Raw genomic sequence first — 19,476 nt, 5'->3', positions numbered from 1 at the left:
GAGCTCCTGTGTGATTAGAAGGCCAGGCCCGGTGTCCTGTCCTTGAGAGCTCAGGTGAATACTGGCTTTTCTCCCATGAACACAGACACTGCTCCAGAGATTTTAGAAAAGGCAGATCTTGTCCTGCCGGGCACACCAACCAGGTTGAGGGCTCTGGACAGCGTCGGCGGAGGTGCGGGCAGCAGGGGGCAGCAAAGAGGCGCTGCTAAACTGCAGCCAGGGCTCCTGTGCTAGAGCAGGGTGTCAGCAGCTCTGGGACCGCAGTCAGCTGATGCCGGATTAGCTGCGCAAATCAGGGTTTATCTAGCATTTGCTGGTGGCTGTTGTGACATGAAGAGCCTTGAGCAAAACAGTGAAGGGGAGGGGCCCAGCGTTACATTCCCATGTGTATCTGGATGATCCCCACCCCTCCGCACTCCCTCCCCCGCCAACTCTGTTCCCTGCCAAGGAAACAATCCTCTCTCTTCCAAAGTGCCCTTTTTCTCATGAGAGTGGCCGAGGAAACTTTCTAAAAGGAATTGAACAACAACCTGATGTCCTCCCATCTTCTCCCACTGCCCTCCTCAACTCAATCGCTATCTTCCTGAACCACTGCTATTCCATGAGAGGACCCTGGAAAAAGCAGTGCCCTAGCCCAAGGGGGGAAAGATCCTCTAGTGGAATAATTTCCTGCTGGATGTTGAATTTCATTTAATATATATTATTATTTTTTGGCTGGAGGAGGCATAAACTTAACCTATTAACCTCTGCCTTGTGTTGATTTGTCCAAATAACACTGGCAAGGTATGACCAAGAGGTGGGATCTTCAGTGTCTGCCGGCTCTCTAGACTAGAGAAGTGAGCTGGGGGACGCCAAGTCTCACCATCTTTAATTGCCTTGCACCTGTCATAATACTTGGTATGTTGCAGAAACTGAGTGGAATTGGAAGGGGAGAGGGGAACATGCAAGGTGAAGACGCAGCTCTCCAACCGGGCAGTCTGGCAGGCTTATACGTTATGTGCGTTGGCTGGTACAATTTTTGTGTTCTGGGTTTCAGGAAATACAGGAGTCATTTCCTCCTCCTCTCTTTTTAATTGCCATTTATTAGCTTAGAACAAAATACAAAATTTAGAAATTCACAGGAAACCTTAAGAAATGAACAAAGAATAGCGCAGAAGTTTCATAATAATAAAGCTGTAACAAATAGGAAAGTTTTTGTGGATCTTGAAAGAGACAGCTGATCTGCACATTTCTGGAGGCCAGTGATTCAGGAAGAGCCTTTTCTCCATCCCCCATCTCGCTCTCTCACAAAGGAGCCCTAGTCCATCACGCCAAAAGCTGGGGACAGCGACTGAAGCGAGAGGGTGCACGGGCCCGCTAGGGGTGGCGCCTCACTCTACAGAGCGGGGGGTTCCGATGTCGATTCAAATTTATTTACCAGCTTTAGAGCAGGATTTTAACAATATGATTCGCGGGCAGAAGCTGTGGTCGCATATTTTCCCCAGGAGCCATTGCACAGATCTGTAGAACTTAAAGAAACAAAGGAAGATCATTCCACCACGGGTCTCACCCTGGGCACCCACCCCAGGGCTGCGCCTGCCCGAGGCGAGGCTGGGCGGAGGGGCTCTCCTAGCCACAGTCCGGGTCTGGGGCCTCCTGCCACCCGCCGGGCGTCAGGCCTGGACACCTGAGGGACCCGCGCCCATGCTAGGGGAGCCAAGGCTGGAGCGGGCAGGGTCCCCAGCACACGTCTGCCTGTGGAAGGAGGGCAGGCCGGGCAGCGTAGGCGGTGCAGAGGCCTGCAGAGCTCCTCAGCACGGCGCTGACGGCAGCCCTCATTTCCGCTAAAACCTCACTGTTGTAGCTTCATTCCTTATGTGAATAGTCGGCATGAGAAAAGTTCAAGAGCACCAGCTTTCCTCTAAGTACAGTGCTGCCTGAGCACTTGTGAGAGGTGTGTCTACGAGGAGAGGGAGGGAGCCTGATTTGGAAATTCTCCTTCGAAAACCACAAATCTCTCTCTCCTTCTGATGACTGATCTAAGTTGACATATTTAATACCCCCCTCCCCCTTGCCACTGACCTGCCCTTAAGACCCATATTTCAAACAAACAAAGCAATGCACACGCACAGACTGCCTGGCAGTACAAAGTCCTGTGGACTGGCTTCCTGGCTTGCCCTTCCTCCACCGGGCCTGCAGCTGTGGCCAGGCAGCCTGCTTGTCCGCCTCTCCTAGCCGCTCCCCGGACTCCTGGCCGCTCCCCGGACTCCTGGCCACCGCCCTAGGGCAGCCAGCGTGGCACCCAGAACGCCCAGTGGTTAGGAATGGACCGAGGCCCCGCCCCCTGCACGTGCCCTGCTTCCTCTGTGGCCTTTATCTGTGTGTCTCCTCCATTGGCTAACTTCTTCCCTCCCTTCCCAGTCCCCTCCCCTGCCTTGGCACACCTTTTACTTCCTCCTCCTTCATCTACCAAAGACAAGGAAAGCTTGGGCTTGGGGACTGTATTAACTGAGATTTGTGGGTTGTGAAAGAAATCCCTTCTCACTCTTCCATTCTGCTTACTTTAGCTATTTGGTCAATAAACTGAATGCAGATATCTGGGCTGCTGAACTACAAGATTCCAATCCTGAATCCTTGCTGTTCCTCTTAAAAATACCATAAACAATTCTCCTACTTCTCCTCTCACCCCTCTCCTCTTCCATCCAATTCTCTTTTCTTTACACCTGTCTGCACCAATATTCTGAACCTCACTCCTTCTCCCCAAAAGGAGTCACATGACAGGAAAATTGCTATACAGCCCCTTGGCCTAAGGCTTCCGCCACCTGAGGTGTCTGGCTCTACCAGAACCTTCAGCACCCTGTTTCCTTATGAATATCCCCAATACATGGGTGTGTACCTTTTCTGATGCTATTCATCTTTATTACTGACCTCATCCTTTTGGAGTAACAAGTTCCACAGGTTTAGGTTCACAGCCTGCTCCCTCTTACGGATGCTAATTTTGTTTCTATCAAGCTTCTAGGAGAGCTTCCTATCTTGAGCAGATCAGGTAAAACAAATCAGACACATTTTTTTTCACATTCAAGATTTCAGAACATGTCCTTCACCCAGCTTCTGCCCTTCCAGGGCAAAGAGCCCCAGGAATTTTAATTGGTCCTCATGGTGCAAACTCCCCACCTCTGATCCTCTTGGAAGCGATGGACCCTCCGTGGCCTGGTTACAGTATCAGAACTAGAGGAAGACATTAGGGTTTTATGCCACCAACCCTGCACATGCTCACTTACCGCCTTTAGACGGGACGCCGGGCATACTTTCGGCGATGCAGCTGGTCCACTTGCTCCAGGTACCAAGTACCTGGGAAAAGACTGTTTATATCACCAGGTGGTGAGAAATTCACTGCGGAATGAGGAGAAGAGGCAATACTCACAAAGAGTTACATGAGTTTGGGGGAAAGAAAATAGTAATAGGGATGTCTACAGCTTCACAGTGAGGGTCTCTTGGCTGTGTTGCAAGGGGCCACAAGGTTACCTGTAATATGCCAAATGGAGAACACTGGACTGGCTGAAGAGCCAGAGGAGCAGCCATCTTGGATCTAGCACTTAAGGCCTGGCTACTAAAAATTTTATTATAAGGGTATGACATTCCCCTACAGTAAACATACCCTTCCTCCACTGAAATCGTTATCACATCCTTCTGCCAGTAGTACCTAGGTTGAGGAGTACCCTCAGAGCCTCTGTTTCCTAACAGAGACTTTCTTCCTAGCCCTATGTCAGTGTTTTGTCCATTGGTGTTCATCTCAAAGGTCCTGTTTTTGTTTTCATTGTTTTTCTTTGCTAAAACATATCCCTTGATCTATATGAGATCAATGACCACTAGGTCTAGGTTTTCTGGAACATTCCCAATTCCATATGTTCTGTCTCCTTTTCAGACCATACTGCAAACCATGTGCCCACAGTTTTGCTTTAGAAGATATAGTTACCCTGGTTTTAAAATCACCATCTGGTCTCTCCAGTGCTAACTTTGGCTTTGGTTTCCTTTTCATTTGTTGCTTTTTTGGGGTAACATTTTGTTTTTATGTTTGGTGGAGAAAGGGGGCAATGGGCAGAGACAGTAGTATGTGCTGGTAACTTATTCATGTACACTAATTCATTTCATCTGTTTGGAAATCCTGCCAAGTTGGTATGATTTTAGAAATAAGACAACTGAAAATAGTTCAACAATTTTCCCAGAAACAAACAGCTAGTAAGTGGCGCAGCTCAGGTTTAAATTTGGATATCTAGCTCTGAAGTCTGGACTCTTTCAACTGTTGCACAGAAAGCATTTTCAAAGACTATACTTCCAGGGCATTACATTGTCCAGTATCATGGCATGGAATCTGAGGTGAATTACCTTCTCTTCCTGCCCTTTTTCTTACCCTTGTGGTAGAAGTGCTCTCTTTCGTTCATTATTTCTGTGAACTCTTCAGGAGACATTCGCTTTCGGGAGTCTAGGCGTTTTGGCAGGTCTGATGTACTAGACACCAGCTTCTCCAGGGGGGAGCCTGGGAAGCAAAAGCAAGATTGTTACACCTTCTTCCTTGTCATTGTCACTACTGTTGACATACAAGTCCAACAGAGAGCGAGGTTCTGTGGAAGCTCGCACCCTGGGGGAAAGTGCTCTGTGTGTGGCTTAGAACACCAAGATGTCATAAGCAAATATAAATGTTAGCAAAACAAACAGGCAGACACACCTTACTTAGTCAAGGTATACCCCACATAGTAATTAGATATGTGTCCTGGATCTCCTCAATCAAAAAATAATCATCATGTACCCACTGGATAGCTCACATTCGTCAACTTCTCTTTATCAGTTGCAACCAAACCACCATTATCTCTTGACTGGGCTATTTGCTGGAACAGACTGGTTTCCCCATGGCCCCCTTTGTTCCTCTTCAATCTAGTCACTAACTAGTAGCCAAGGAAGTGCTTTAGATACATAAATTAGACAAACTTACTCCATTGCTTAAATCCCTTCAGTGTTTTTCTTTGCTCTTAATCACAACCTGGTTTCTTTCACCAGATGAATTTTGTCAGGAGTGCCTGACAGAAAGCTGAGGCTCACCTGGAGAAGCATCCTGGGACACTCGGAATGAAAACAAACTTGCTGCTAAGCCAGAGCCATAGGAGAAGGCACCGATCCTGGAGCCGGCCAAGTCCTGGGCAGAGTGCCTGCAGGGAGAGAAATCAAAGCCCAGAACACATCAGCCTTATATTCTGCACTTCAAATAAAGCACCCACCTGTCAGGCCAGTCTCCTCCCTGTCTACCTCATGCAACTAGAAATGGGTTCCAGGCCCTCTACATGAAGGACGACTTTGGGTAGGCCCCAGGGACAGGCCCAGGAACAGGAAAGCTTCCCAAAGGGGAGCAGCTAAAATCCAAGATACATGAGGCACAGCAAACACAACAGAATGTCAAATGGAAATGGAACTTCTCCCCACTCATGAGGACAAGATGAATGTAGTGAATGCCGAGGGTGCTTCCAAACAGAGGCCAGTTCGCTGGACTCACCCTCAAGGCTGCATGTTGACTGGCAGTGGTTCAACAGTGGTAACATTTTGATCATCGCTCATCAGTAATAATTTGATCAGATTCACCCATGACTATTTTTTCCAATGTGTGGTATTTCCTTATAAAACCCACAAAATAGAAAATCAAGAGAAATAACAACTAGCTCTAGGCATGGTGGCTCACACTTGTAATCCTAGCACTTTGGGAGGCTGAGGCAGGAGGATCACTTGAGCCCAGGAGTTTGAGGTTGCAGTGAACTATGCACTCTAGTGACATAGTGAGACCATATCTCAAAAATAATTAAATAAATAAATAATAATAGCCACTAGCAATTGAGCACTGCTGTTTTAATTGTTTTAGACAGTGTTCATAAAAACAGTAGAACACATATTGTTATTATCTATGTTTTGCAGATGGGGAAAGTGAGGCACATAGAGGTTAAGTATTTTTCCAAGATCAAAACTAATAAGTGACAAAGAGATTTGAACCCAGGGTATGGGCTCTAAAACTAGACTCTCTTAACCACCATGCTCTACTAAGTATAGAGATTTTTAAATAGATGAGACAAAAATATGCATAGAAGTTCTACTATTTTATTGCTGCATCCAAATAGATCTTGCACATCCCCTGACATCCATGTACTTCACTTTGGAGATCGCTATTTAATACAGATTGCAGATCTGCCTATACCTTTGAAGCAAGTTCCTTTCCTCTTCCTTCCCTCCCTGCCTCTTCTCTCCTTTCCTTTCTTTTAAAAGTCTGAACCAGAAAAGGAAACAAACGTAGCTGACCCCCCAGACCATGGAGGGGGCATGTAGGAGGTGGAGCCAGACGTAGTACTCACTGGGACAGAAGTGAAGCCAGACACCCATACAGGGATGAGGTATATGTATTCCCGTTGCGTGTGGCCAGATAAAGGGAGGCCTTGGTTTTCTTTTTGAACATGTCCAGAGAGGCCTTTACAAGTGTTTTCTCCAGGTCCTTATTGGCGTAGGTGTCTTCCAGCTTTAGCCCCCTGTGGGGCAGCCAGAGGTGACCAGGTGAGAAGCCACACGGGAGGAGGAGAGGGGAGCAAGGAGAAGAGTAACAGCTTTTAAAGAGACTTTGGACATGTTTTTATTACATTTGTAAATACATAAAAGCGCGCACACACACACACACACACACACACACACAAAACACATGCCACTAATAGTTCTACCATTCAGAGATAAAACTTAGGGAATATTTTTTATATTTTTCTTAGGGAATCCATCTCCACTTTCATAAAGTGTATGAGAAAATTAGAAATGAAATCATACTATGCATTGTGTTTAACATGCTTTTTAAACTTTGTGTATGTGAGTGTATGTATATTTATCTGTAACATTAAATCATCTTCTTTAACATTATTTTTAATGGTTGCAGAATGGTCCGTGACATGATGTACCCTACTTTAACCAATCTCCCTACTCCTGTTTCTCATTAGTTAAAATAGTGCAGGGAATGGCTACATGTTCTTTCACATGTGGCATTACTGAACCCAAAGGCATGCACATGTTTAAGGCTTTTGCTTTACACTCTCCTATTACTCCCCAAAGCACTTATATCAACTTACACATCCACTATTGCCCATTCTCCATTAGCCTTGTCAATATTGTGTATTTATTTAAATTTTAAAAGACTATGCAAAGAAAATGGTAACTTGTATGTTTTACTAATAAGCACGCACATTTACAAATATGATTATATGCATTTCTTCTTTGAGGAAATCTTTTGCTCATTTTTCCACCGTAGTCTTTATTTTATTATTGATAAGATCATTATATATTAAAGATATTAAGCTATTATCTTTGGTATATGTTACACTTTTTGCTTTGATAGGGCAGGACTTTTAAGCAGTGTTTAAGCTAATTTTGATGTTTTCATTAGTGGCTGGGTTAGTGGTAGTTAGTAATAGGGGCACATACTGGTAGGATAGTCCAAAACTTGAAATAAATAGATACCAAGAAGAAACAGAAAGATTCTCTTCCCAGTGAGAACTATTTGCATTGAAGATATTTCTGTTTTAAATATCTTAGATTAGTGCATCAATAAATAGCATTCTTCCTGCCTTTTGACATTTAAGGGAGTGAACTGGACTCTCTGTTTTATAAATGGGGGAAATTGAGGCAATAAGCAGGACATTACTTAAGACCATGACAAGTAAGAATAGGACCTGACACTTCCCAGGTTGCCACCCCATACTGTGATCATTTGTTTCTGTGTGCTTGTGTCTGCATAGACTGTGCGATCCTCCAGGACAGGGATCATGAAGTCATACCCATTTTATCCTGAGAGTTTAGAATGATGTCAGGCACATATCATTTCTGGATGTTCAGAAAATGTTTGTTGACTAAATGATTTAACCACACTCCCCTTTCCCTTTTTTCTTTTTCTCTGTAGCTTCTTATAGTTACCGGGTCCGGAGGCACTGGCATATTCCCCATGTCTCCCTGAGACGACTCATGGAAGGCCCTATGCAGACAATAACCTGTCACCCCATGTAGAAATTGGTATCATTTCCATTGTGTTGGAGGGTTGCCATTGCCCCCACAGGAGTGCCAGTAACCCAGGCTCAAGGCAGGAGGGAGCATCCTCCTTGTCCACCCCTCATGAGCCCCTAGGCACCCCACGAACAGGACTCACCTGAAAGCCTCTAGCTCCTTATATAAGCTGGATTGTGTGTTGCTGCTGGCTGACAGGAAGTCATTGAGCATCAGGCGAGCCAGAGATTTCTGGACCATAGTGCAAAAGGGCGTGTGAAAGATCATAAACTGGAAATCGTCGAGGGTGAAAGGTTGATCGGAGCCAGCTGGAAGAAGAAGTGTGATGGCAAATATGTAGCATGAGGGACGAGCCATTTCGACCTGCCTCAGATTTAATGGTGCTGAAGAACTCTAGGCCTCCCAGAAAACTAGTTCCTGCCTCCAGCAAACACATATAAGGTCTGTTCATTCATTTTTCACACCTTTACTAAGCCCTTCTTCATGTAAGGAAAGAAGAGAAAGAAACAAACATATTCATATCTACTATTGCCAGCCTCCCTGACAGATGCTCGCCCCATATCAACTTTGTGTTATACCATTTCCCCTATTTTCCAGAGGAGGAAACAGAGTCTCCAAAAAATTAAATAAAATCATATGTTCAAGGTCACCCAATATGAAGAGTCTGGCTTCGGATTTAAGTTCACCTGTCTCTGTCGCTACATTACTGACTGTCTCTCTCACTGTGCAGATGAGGGCCATGCAGCTTCTGCCCTTAGGAAAGTTTATATTTTAGTGCTGTGATCCAAAGTAGCATCCGTCAGATTCCATATGAGAATAAGGAGTAAAATGAAAATGCCTATAAGACTTCAGAGGAGGCAAGAGCAATTAGCCAATAGCAATTTTACAGTGGAAGGGCAGAGGCAGAGAGGCCCAAGGTGACTTCTTACCCACTGGGGTTGCCTATGGTAGGCAGTGCCCCACCCAGGGCAGTGGAGAGGAGCAAGATGTGGCTCCTTGTGCCACCCGCAAAGCACTCATGTCCTGGCGCTTCAACACGTCCTCCTTCCCACACTGAAACCTGCCTTTTGCAGATGCCCACCTGGGCATGGCTAAGCAGGTAAGGCACTTTCCATTTTTTTAAAGTGGGTTTCTCTGTATTTTTAAAATAAGATTTATTCACTTCTTTTCTGATTTTGAAAGCAGGATGTATTTTTTTAGCAGGGAAATTCCAAAACTAAAGATGGAAATAAAATCAACCTATTACCACCGTACAGAGAAAAATCACCGATAACACTTTAGTATATGGAAAATATAAGACAAGGAAAGATTTTCTAACATCAGACTTTAAAAGGTGGCAAACTGCAAATCAAGAGTCACATCATGCCCACCTTAAAACAGAAAAGCAAATCCTGACCCGTGAGGATGTGGTTACCCCGGGTCACGACACGTTTCCCAGGTGGCTGACACCCACTGGTTTCATACTGGTGGCTTTGGCCTGGATTGTTTGCTTTCTTTCGTTTAGCTCAAGCTACAGGCAATTTTATACTTGGATTTGAATGACATCCACATGGATTTCAGCAAAGACCCAGAGAGGAGTATAAGAAGGGAACAGGAAACAATTCTCTTAACATCGTTTTCAGGGTAGGAGAGAGGAGACCTTGTCTTAGGAGTTTAGGTACAAAGGTACAGACTCTTGGCCCCTGTAAGCAGAGCCTCCACTTTCTGTTGCGCGAGTCCCGTACCTTGCTTCCGCTGGTTCTGGATCTTGTGGCGGTATGATGTGTAACATTGATCCAAGGCCCGAAAGTAGCACTGGATGGAGAGCTTCCCATCCACCATTGGGTACTCGGAGGCCAAATTTGGTTTGTAGAAGTCATATACGTTCTCCATATGGGTTGCCCTAAGCCCTGGAAAGGCACACAGAGGGTTTCAGAGACTGCACAGACTACCTGGACCACAGAGGATGGGAGAACCATGTAACAAGGGCTTCCTGGTCTTTACCTGTCTCCCATGCCCAAGCCTGAGCCCACGTGACATCCCTCAAATTTATTCAAAAGGATTTGAATAGGTCGTTGATATTACATGAATGAGGTTTACATTTCCCTTTCCACACCAAGGTAGGCTTAACAAAACCTGGAATAGAAGCCAAGTCTCAAAAGGAAGACTTTCACTTTTTGCCCAATTATTTCCTTTCATGGTCAATCACCCGCACAACTCCCTAAGGCACCTGCATGATTCATCCATGAATTATTATTCTCATACCTGACGATGCAGAAGAGGAAAACTTGCATATTCTCTCTTCCTTTCCTCCCTAACCTCTGCTTCTCAGGCCAGCCCTTTAGAGGCAAGCAATACCACCCTCAAACCCACACCTCAGCCCCAAGTAGCAGGTCTGCCAATGTAGGATTAGGAGCTATATATTTGTCCGTGCCATGCATAGCCTCTTGGTAATGGTTTACCTTGCTCGAGGGCCAAAGGGGCATTGGGCCCAAGCAGCATCGCCACGGCTCCAGCCCCACCAGTAGGACGAGTATTATCATTGGCATAGACGGCAATATCGCCACAGACCACCATTGCATAGCGACCTGCAAAGAGATACAGGAAATAATTATCACCACAACCAAATCTAGAGCAGACTGCATGCCTACTGTGTGCCAAGCACAATTCTACATACTGGAAATAGAGTGAACAGAACCGCAAACCCCAGCCCTGTGGAGCTTATGGTCTAACTTAGTGTCCTGATATTCTAACTGTAAAAAATGCTCATTTATTCAGAATTCTATTTCTGACTTGTGAAAAATTCACTAATTGGCACTTTTGGAGATAATTTAGTTTTATACTGATCACCTTACAGCATTCTATGATCCTGAAATTTTTCCCAAATCATAAAAGGCAAGGGATAGAGAGGGAAACTGACATTTAAAATACTGTCCTCAAACAATCCTTTAAATAATCCAGTGAGGGAGGTAACATCCACATTTACGTATGAAGGCACTGGCTTCCAGAGAGATGAAGTAACTGGCATCAGGTCACGTTACCTACTGAATATAGAATCTGAAATTCAAACTCAACTCTAACTGGATCCTAAACTGTGGGCCTTGAATTACTTGGTGTTACTTTCATTGTGAAAAGAGTTTATGCTGAGTGACCACACTTAATATAAATGATCCATAGTAACTAACTCTATGACAATCTATTAGACAATAAATAATTGTTGTCTTGACTATTATTTGTTCTGCTTTCATCGGATAGAAGTACTGCCCCCCAAACTTAAGTCTGTGTGAGAGATACAGTACTAATTCCAGTATTCTGTCTAATCTGTGAGGAAGCCCCCAGTATTCACCCATACCACTGAGTTGGGAGCCTTAATTTTATATAATTTAATGCCCATGATAAGCCTATATAGCAGATATAGTTATCTCTTCTTCACAGATGAAGAAACTGAGGCCTAAAGAACTTATGTCACTTGCCCAAAACCACATAGCTAATAAATGGTAGGAAAGGGATTCAGAATCAGGACTCCAACCCAAATTCATTGGAATCTGAGGACCTTCTCTTAAGAATTATTACAAATCCCACCTGCAACTCCAACAAAAAAGAATTTTTTTGCCCCCAATGATATGAGTCTGTATAAAATATATATAAATATGTTACACAAACATATTAAGAATATTTATATGTTTAACATATATAAATATATGCATTTAGTATATACTATATATATAAAATTGGAGAAAAAACTATTTTTTGTATATGTATACACACACACACACAGAGTGAAAAATTTAGAAACTATGGACATGTACTTAGAAGCCATTTAGGAAAAGGCCAGTAAATTTGACTACCTAAAAATCACAGCCTTCTATCAGAAACAATGTCAAAAGACAAATTGGGGAAGTATTTACAATATCTACAACCAACAAAAAGCTATTTTCCTTCATTTATAAAAGTCTCATCAAAAAGACAAGTTATATAACACAAAAATGGCCAACAAATGTCATAAAAAATCCAAGCTTTCTTATAATGAAAGAAAGGCAAATCAAAAATTCTACAATTTTACTTATTAAATTGACAAAGATTAGAAAGCTTGATAACATGTATTGTAGGAATGTAATTTAGTACGACGTTTTGAAGAGCAATTTGGCACATTTTATCAAATTTTTAAATCTACCTGTCCTGCAATTCTACTTCTAGGAATCTATTCTTAGAACACATTGCCACAAACATACAAAGCTACTGTACAATGTTCATTAAAACATTATTTAGAATTGCAAAAACCCACAACAATCTAAATATTTATTTATATGGGGCTAATTAAATAAAATTTGCTATACCCATGAGTAGAATACTATGCAGTTTTTAAAAGAATGAGATAGACCTTATATATGCTGCTACAGAATATGATCTCTAAGACATCAGACATTAGGAATAATATGTACAATGTTTAAAACTGAATAGATATGTATATGCTTGCAGATACAAAAAACTGTAGAAGAAAATTAGGAAGAATACATAGATATTAATGTTAAATTCTGGGAAGTGGTAATGGAGTAGCAAAAGGGGACTTTTTCTTTACTTTACACCTTTTTGTGAATATGTATATATATTTTCCTAACTATGAATTTCAATTGCTTTCATATAAAAAAAGACAAGAAAACCTGGGGACTCCTAGCCAATCTGAGCCAGCATCACTCTTTCCTTCCCTCATACCCTCCTCTCTTCTCTGGAGTTGTTCAGAACTCGCTGGTGAGTCCCAAAGCTACTTTGTCCCACCAAAGAGGGTCCCCAGGTAGATCGTTGGCTGGGTCAGAAGCAGAGATCTCATGCACACTGGCCTCATCTGGTCTTGGTGGTTGCTATCACCTACAGAGTGTGTAGTCCAGGTGGTCAGGCTCAAGCTTAGATACGCTTTTTGTTTCAAATACAAACTGAAAATTCACATTTCAGTAGTTGGTTTTTTATTTTTACTTTTCTACTAAGACATCAGATGCATTTTCAGGCCTCATCTGTGGAATACCCAGCCACTCAGCAGAATCTGCTCATTTTAAATGACGTGATTAAAGCTGACAATGCTTCCAAGAATAGGTTCTTTGATTTTTCGTTAAAGGCTAGTGGATATCACTTATCCTTCGTTTCTACTTTCCAACTAAATACTTGCTTGGACATATTAATGGTAGTAATGGTAGTAGGGGTTGCTAGAGAGGTAGTAATACAAGTGCCAAGCTGGAGAAGCACTGTAAGAACAGATTTGACAATGATATAGAGGCTGGACCTTCAACCCCTATCAATGGAACCATTAATGGGGGAGGAGGGCCCTTGTAGGTAGTTGAAAAAGCATAGGATGGACTTATGGAATTGCAGTCTCTTCCTGTGTGAACAGAGATCAACTCTTCTCGGCCTCTTTTTTAAGGCAAAGCATATTCAACTAGATAATCTCTGAGGGTCCTGTCAACATTAAGACTTTACGATTAATTTTATCATGAATGTTTATTACCATTTCCAAGGTTTTTAATCTTAGTTTCAAACTTAGTAAATATAGAGTGCCTTGCCTGCCAAGGTACTGTTCTTTCACATCTCTATGGATTATTTTATTCAATCCTGCAAGGCAGATAGGTAGATAAGAACCCTGAGGCTCAAAGAGGTTATGGAACTTATCAATAATTATTGACAGGGTGTCTAACTCTCATCTTGTTCTGTTTCCTTTGGATCTTTTCTTGCCATGACAACAGGGATTATTCCTCCAATATAGCACTGGAGGGAGATATAAGTAAGATACAAGGTAATGTTAACATGTTAATCAAAAAGCAGTATCCCAGGAGCCAGGCAAGGGAGAAAGAGTAGAAATAGTCTGTGTAACAGTCTATCCTGTGATTCTCTGGGCCTATTTCTACCGGGGTGTTTTTCCCTTAACATCTAAACAAGTATAAATTTTTCAACATCACCAATCTCTCTCTCAGAGACTTAGGAGATGTTTAAGAGAAACAGGTACAATAAAATAGGAAATATATTACATATGGTTTGGTGTGTGGCCTCTGCCACTCACTATGTGTAAGATATCAGATCTTCCATATTCTCACCTATAAATCATATGTAACACTCACTTCCTAGGCTGTTGTGAGGACTAAATGAAGGGCTATGTGAATATACTACCTAACTGACTGTAAAAGATATATAAGTCTCAGTGGTTATTATCATTGTGGTTGTTGAATGATAGAAGCAGCCATGTGATTATGTTGTCCTTCCTTCACTGAATGAAGCCACCCAGGGAACTGAAAAGCACAACTGATAAAATTCAGCCTCTAACCCCAGCTCCTTTCTTACATAAGTCCCCCTGGAAAGACATACCATCCCAGTAGCTGGACTCCATCCAGTTGGCGGCATTGAAAAGGGAGGCAGTGCCACCATAGCAGGCATTGGTTGTATCTATGCCCTCAATGTCAGTGTTGCCCGAATCCTGGAAGAGTTCCATGAGCACTGTTTTGACAGCTTTGGACTTGTCAATGATGGTCTCAGTGCCCACTTCCAGCCTTCCCACAGAGTCCCATGGGAGCTTTGTGCGCTCCATCAATCGTTGCACCACCGTCAGGCACAGGGAGTTGATGTCCTCCTGGACTGAGCAGAAACCCATTTCAGTCTGGCCAAGGCCCACTGTATACTTCCCTGCTTCCACATTGTTATACTTCTCCAGGTCAGTTTGGTCCACATATTGGGCTGGGAAGTAGACCTCCAAGGCAAGGATGCCCACATCCTTTGGCCAAGTATTTGTTTTGGCCAGAGGGACAGCAGAGACTGTAGAAAACCTGTGATGGAGATAACAATCAAAATCCCATTAATGATCTGTAGCTAGTTTTCTCAGAAGACAGTGATATAGCAATCTTTTAATTAATTTTTTGATATATTTTGAAGCTATGTTATCATACAACTACAAATTTAGTGTTGTTATATCTTTCTATTGAATTGATCCTTTTTATTAAATATCTTCTTTCATCTTTGTAAAACTCTTGCCATAAATTCTACATTTTCTGATGTTAATACAGCTGTACTAGCTCTTTGCTTATTGTTTGCATGACACATCTTTTTCTGTCCTTTTTTACTTTCAACTTCTCAGAGTCTTTATATTTAACATGAGTCACTTGTAATCAGTACATAGTTGAATCTTAAAAATTTTTAACAAGTCTTACAATAGTGGTGTTTTGATTGGAGTATTTAGTCCATTTATATTTATTGTAATTACTGATATAGTTGGAATTAAGCCTACTATCTTTCTTTTCATTTCTATTTGCCTCATATATTCTTCATTCCTTTATTCCTGCTTCCTGTATTCTTTTTGATTAAGCAAATATTTATTATTCTATTTTATCTCCTCTATTTCTTTAAGTTGTGACCCTAGAGATTATAATATGCATACCTGGCTTATTATACTCTAACTTAAATTAATGCTTCTATAACTTTCTGAATAGTGTAAAAGCCTTATTTAAGGTTAACTTTGTTTTCCCTCTCCATGCCTTTGAGCTATTATTGTCGCATACTTTATTTCTGCATATGTTATAAGCCCTTATAGTACATATTAAAAATTTTTACTTATTTTTTAAAGTGTATCTTTCATTATCCTCCTTTCTCCTTCTTCTTTCTTTTTTATATACAAGAACATATCCACTGTTTTTCTACCTTTTAAGGAAGTTTTCTGCTTGATTCCATTCTATCTGCTTTTTGTGATTCAGCATTCCAATATTTATTGAACACAGCTAACACAGTGCTGGCCAAGATACACAATAGTGAATAAAACATCCTTTGGGCCCACAAAGAAAGCATGGTCTAACGGAGGAGGAAGACATTGTTACAGCTAAAAACGTAGTGGAACAAGCAAACCTGCTAGAACACAGAGAGCAGAAAGAGCAATTCTAAATGGGGGCAGAGAGAAAAGGGGAAAGGGGCCAGTAGAACAGGGAAGAGATAATATATTTCTTTTCTAGACCCATCTACATCTCTTAAACCCTGACTCCTAAACCCCTGGTGAAAATCTGGAGATTCTCCTCCTAGCTACAAGCACAAAGCTCAGTAGTCCACCTCTCATGTGCTTCCACATTGAAAGCACTTGAAATCTGGTCACTTTAGTGACATTCTTCATTTTATAGATGGTGAAATCAAGGTACATACTACTGAAGTGATGTGCTCAGAATAACTTCACAGTTTTTCACATGTTAGAAATAGTCTGTCCCTTCACCGTATTTGGTGCCAGCCTTATAAATTTAGCTCTGTGCTATGGGAGCTATAACTCAGATTGAATGTATCTACCAATTGTTTTTAGGATTCTGGGCCTCTGGTAGCTCCAATTCTCCCATGAGGAAAGTCACATGTTTAACCGAATTTAATTGAATTTTGTTTTGAGACAGAGTCTTGCTCTGTCGCCCTGGGTAGAGTGGAGTGGTGTCATCACAGCTCACAGAAACCTCAAACTTCTGGGCTCAAGCAATCTTCTTGCCTCAGGCTCCCAAGTAGCTGGGGCTACAGGTATAGGCCACAACACCTGGCTAATTCTTCTATTTTTAGTAGAGAAGGGGTCTCACTCTTGCTCAGGCTGGTCTAAAACTCCTGAGCTAAAGCGATCCTCCTGCCTCAGCCTCCCAGAGTGCTAGGATTACAGGCATGAGCCACCGCGCCCAGCCAATTTAAGGACTGCTCTGAAGCAAAAAATGGATTATGTGATCACAAGACAGTGAGACAAAGCAATAAATGCACAATAATATCTGACAAGAGAGGTTTGGAAATTATTTATCTGCCTTATTTATTTGGTACCCTCCAAATAATTGGAGTTTGTACTCTCAAATATTTATGGAGGAACTTTCCCAGAACCTTGGAGCTAATGGTTAGCCAGCCCTTGGTCCTGCCAGCTCAGCAGGCTTTTCCCTCAGCCTCAGTCTGCCTTCTCTGGGCTGACTCCTTCCTTCTCCTCTCAGTTAGAAACCAAAGGTTGTAAGGAGAGAAGAGAGCTACCATTAGTGGTAGCTTTTGTAACTGTCTTGGTAGGGGCTATTTCTGGAAATATATTACAGAGCCTTGAAGAAAGTTAACCAGTAGAGGCTTCTAGGAGCATCAAACCACTGTAGCTAAGAGTATCTTTCTAATCTTGTGCTTTCTCTAAAGAATGATGTCTTTATTTAATTTAAAATCCGGTTTTTTGTGGTGGTGCCTAGTTCAAGAACATGCATAAAGGTTTTATTCACTCCATCTTGCCTCCTTCCCTTGTGTTTCAAAATTAACTATGACTAGCCAGGCCCTGGGCTGGGGAGGGGTTGTGGGGGTTAAAGGGCTGGACAAAGACGAGAAGAGGACAAGGCTTTTGAGGACTTCCTTGACTGTGTGAAGAATGAGACAAGCACATACACAACCCAACTTAGAGGCAGAAGGTGGTGAAGGCCACAAGAGGTATTTGGGCAAAATCCCACAGGAGTTCAAGGGAAGCAGAGATTCTGTGGGTTAGAGGATCAGAAATGGCTTCATGGAAAAGGCTGCATTTGAGGCCAACCCTGATAGATGAGAGAGCTTCTGCTGGGGAAAAGTTGGAAGCAGATGAAGCAGGAAGTGGGGAGTGATTGAACAGACAAGGGGCCCTGCAGAGGAGGATGTGTGGGGGAATAAGGAGACAATACATGAGAAATTTAGGAAGTGGAGGACCAATTCTTACTTAATTTTACAGGCAGCAAAACAGATGCTAAAATGGGAGTTGTTCCCAGGTTGGACTTGGGTGGACGCAGGTTGGATCAAAGGGGATAGTAGACCTGTAGAGAAAAGGTGCCCCGCAAAAAGCAATGTTAGCTTAGGCCAAGGATGATGGGATCGACTATGAGCACACCTAGAGGGAAATGTGAACGATGATTCCAGAGTGTGAACCAAAGAAGGCAGAATGTTGGTGAGGATTGATGTTTGTCTCTTGGCTGGTGCCAACTGGTGCTTGAACTAAGAGATACCACATCAATCCCTTCTTCACAAATAACACAGAAATAGGTTAAATTCTGAGCTGGGATATTTGACCCATATGCAGTAGTTTGGCAGGGGGTACAGGGAGTGTAGAAGATGGTAGTGTCATGAAGAAAATAAGAAGGCTAATAAGCTTCACACATCTATACACCCAGCTTCCCTGGGTACCAAGCAGGGGAAGACACTAGGTCAAAATCATTTTTCTAAGTATTCAGTATTCAGAGAATGCAAAGGAAAAAATGGAAGGAAAGAAAGCACTAGTCCTAACGTGTCTGGGATGGTTTAGGGATTAGATAATACCACGGAGGTAGCTGGAAGCCCAAGGCACGAAATATTACCATCCTCACTGGGAAAACACAAGCACTCGGGCCACCCTGAGGGGGTGTTTACAAAGAAAAGGAGCGTGTGTGTGCTTTGCGCATGCACAAACACACACGTAAACACATACACACATTCTCATCTTTACGTTTTACTCCCCGCTTTCATAAACCTGGAGCGCAAGACAAACACAACTTCTTACCCCCAGTCCACTTTGGATCTTACTGCAGTGACTTAAAGCACTGCTTTTGCTAACACTGCAGCTGGCACAGAATCCTGAGGGTCTTGGCAGAGTCAAGGCGTCAAGGTGGGAACGGTGGCGGGGAGGGGAGAGCTGTGGGCCCTGGTACTGATATTTCTACTGCTTTGTGCAGCTGGCGGAGTAAAAGGTGCTGCTGTTCACAAACACAGCATGTGTCAGACGTTTGGGATCCTCTAATTCTATAGCCAAAAGGGACTATATCTGTTTACAGACGAGGTAACTGACACAAGCCTTGACAACTTTCGACTAGGATTCTAAGTTTTTCCCAGTGGCAGGACTTCTGACTGTCTTTTACTGGCTCCAAGATGGTTCTCAGAGAGTGACCTATACAGACCCTTGGAACGACTGGACTCACCTCTGGTGGGCGGCTGGGAGCAGGCGAGCAGGTGTGAGGGAAGCCTCCTGCGTCACTCTCTGCAAGCGCAGGACCTGCTTCACTGGAGTCAACAGCCGCTGCATTTCCGGAGGAGCGAGCAGAGGGCAGCAGTTCACAGCTCTTGAGGAGATGCCCTGCAGAGCCCGCAGCCCAGAGCCCAGCTGGGCTTTATAGATCCCTGAGACTCCTGCCTCTGGAAGCCACACCCCTGCCTACCCAGGCTCAGTCTGCTTCTAAAACGGGGCCAAAGGGCTCACGCAGAACACGGGCAAGTCACAGACACACATCATCTCTCCAACATGTATATAACCACCCCGCTCCTGGCGTATATGGGAATGGCCAGCCTGACTCCTCTCTCAGGCTCTTGCAGCAGCTTTATTTCTGCCCAGCCACCGAAGGGGGAGCTCACAATGTTCCTTGTTGTAACACATCCCAGGGTGACCCCACCTGGCCTATCTTGGACCCTGGCTCCTCGCTGGAGTTACTCTCACTGGGTGCTTCATAATCTGCC

At 43.2% G+C, this 19,476-nt stretch overlaps 1 protein-coding gene across 2 annotated transcripts; it reads right to left on the bottom strand.

Moving 5' to 3' along the window:
• Positions 1 to 1,062: 1,062 nt before the first annotated feature.
• Positions 1,063 to 19,123, bottom strand: HMGCS2 (3-hydroxy-3-methylglutaryl-CoA synthase 2). 2 transcript variants are annotated; one of them, XM_069480786.1, is made up of 10 exons: positions 18,945 to 19,123; positions 14,377 to 14,831; positions 10,491 to 10,616; positions 9,774 to 9,938; positions 8,192 to 8,357; positions 6,369 to 6,539; positions 5,077 to 5,183; positions 4,391 to 4,516; positions 3,261 to 3,372; positions 1,063 to 1,500 (listed from the first exon to the last, which is right to left on the bottom strand). In XM_069480786.1, exons 1-9 carry the CDS (start codon positions 19,046 to 19,048, stop codon positions 3,266 to 3,268), a joined length of 1,527 nt encoding a protein of 508 aa, XP_069336887.1. In that variant the 5' UTR covers positions 19,049 to 19,123; the 3' UTR covers positions 1,063 to 1,500; positions 3,261 to 3,265. The 2 variants fall into 2 exon arrangements, with proteins under 2 accessions (XP_069336887.1, XP_069336888.1); XM_069480787.1 differs by having other exon boundaries at positions 1,063 to 1,508; positions 18,945 to 19,121.
• Positions 19,124 to 19,476: the final 353 nt, after the last annotated feature.

Source organism: Eulemur rufifrons, chromosome 8 (assembly GCF_041146395.1).
Source record: "Eulemur rufifrons isolate Redbay chromosome 8, OSU_ERuf_1, whole genome shotgun sequence".
In the NCBI taxonomy this organism is placed as follows: Eukaryota; Metazoa; Chordata; class Mammalia; order Primates; family Lemuridae; genus Eulemur; species Eulemur rufifrons.
This window is presented reverse-complemented; position numbering and strand designations above follow the sequence as displayed.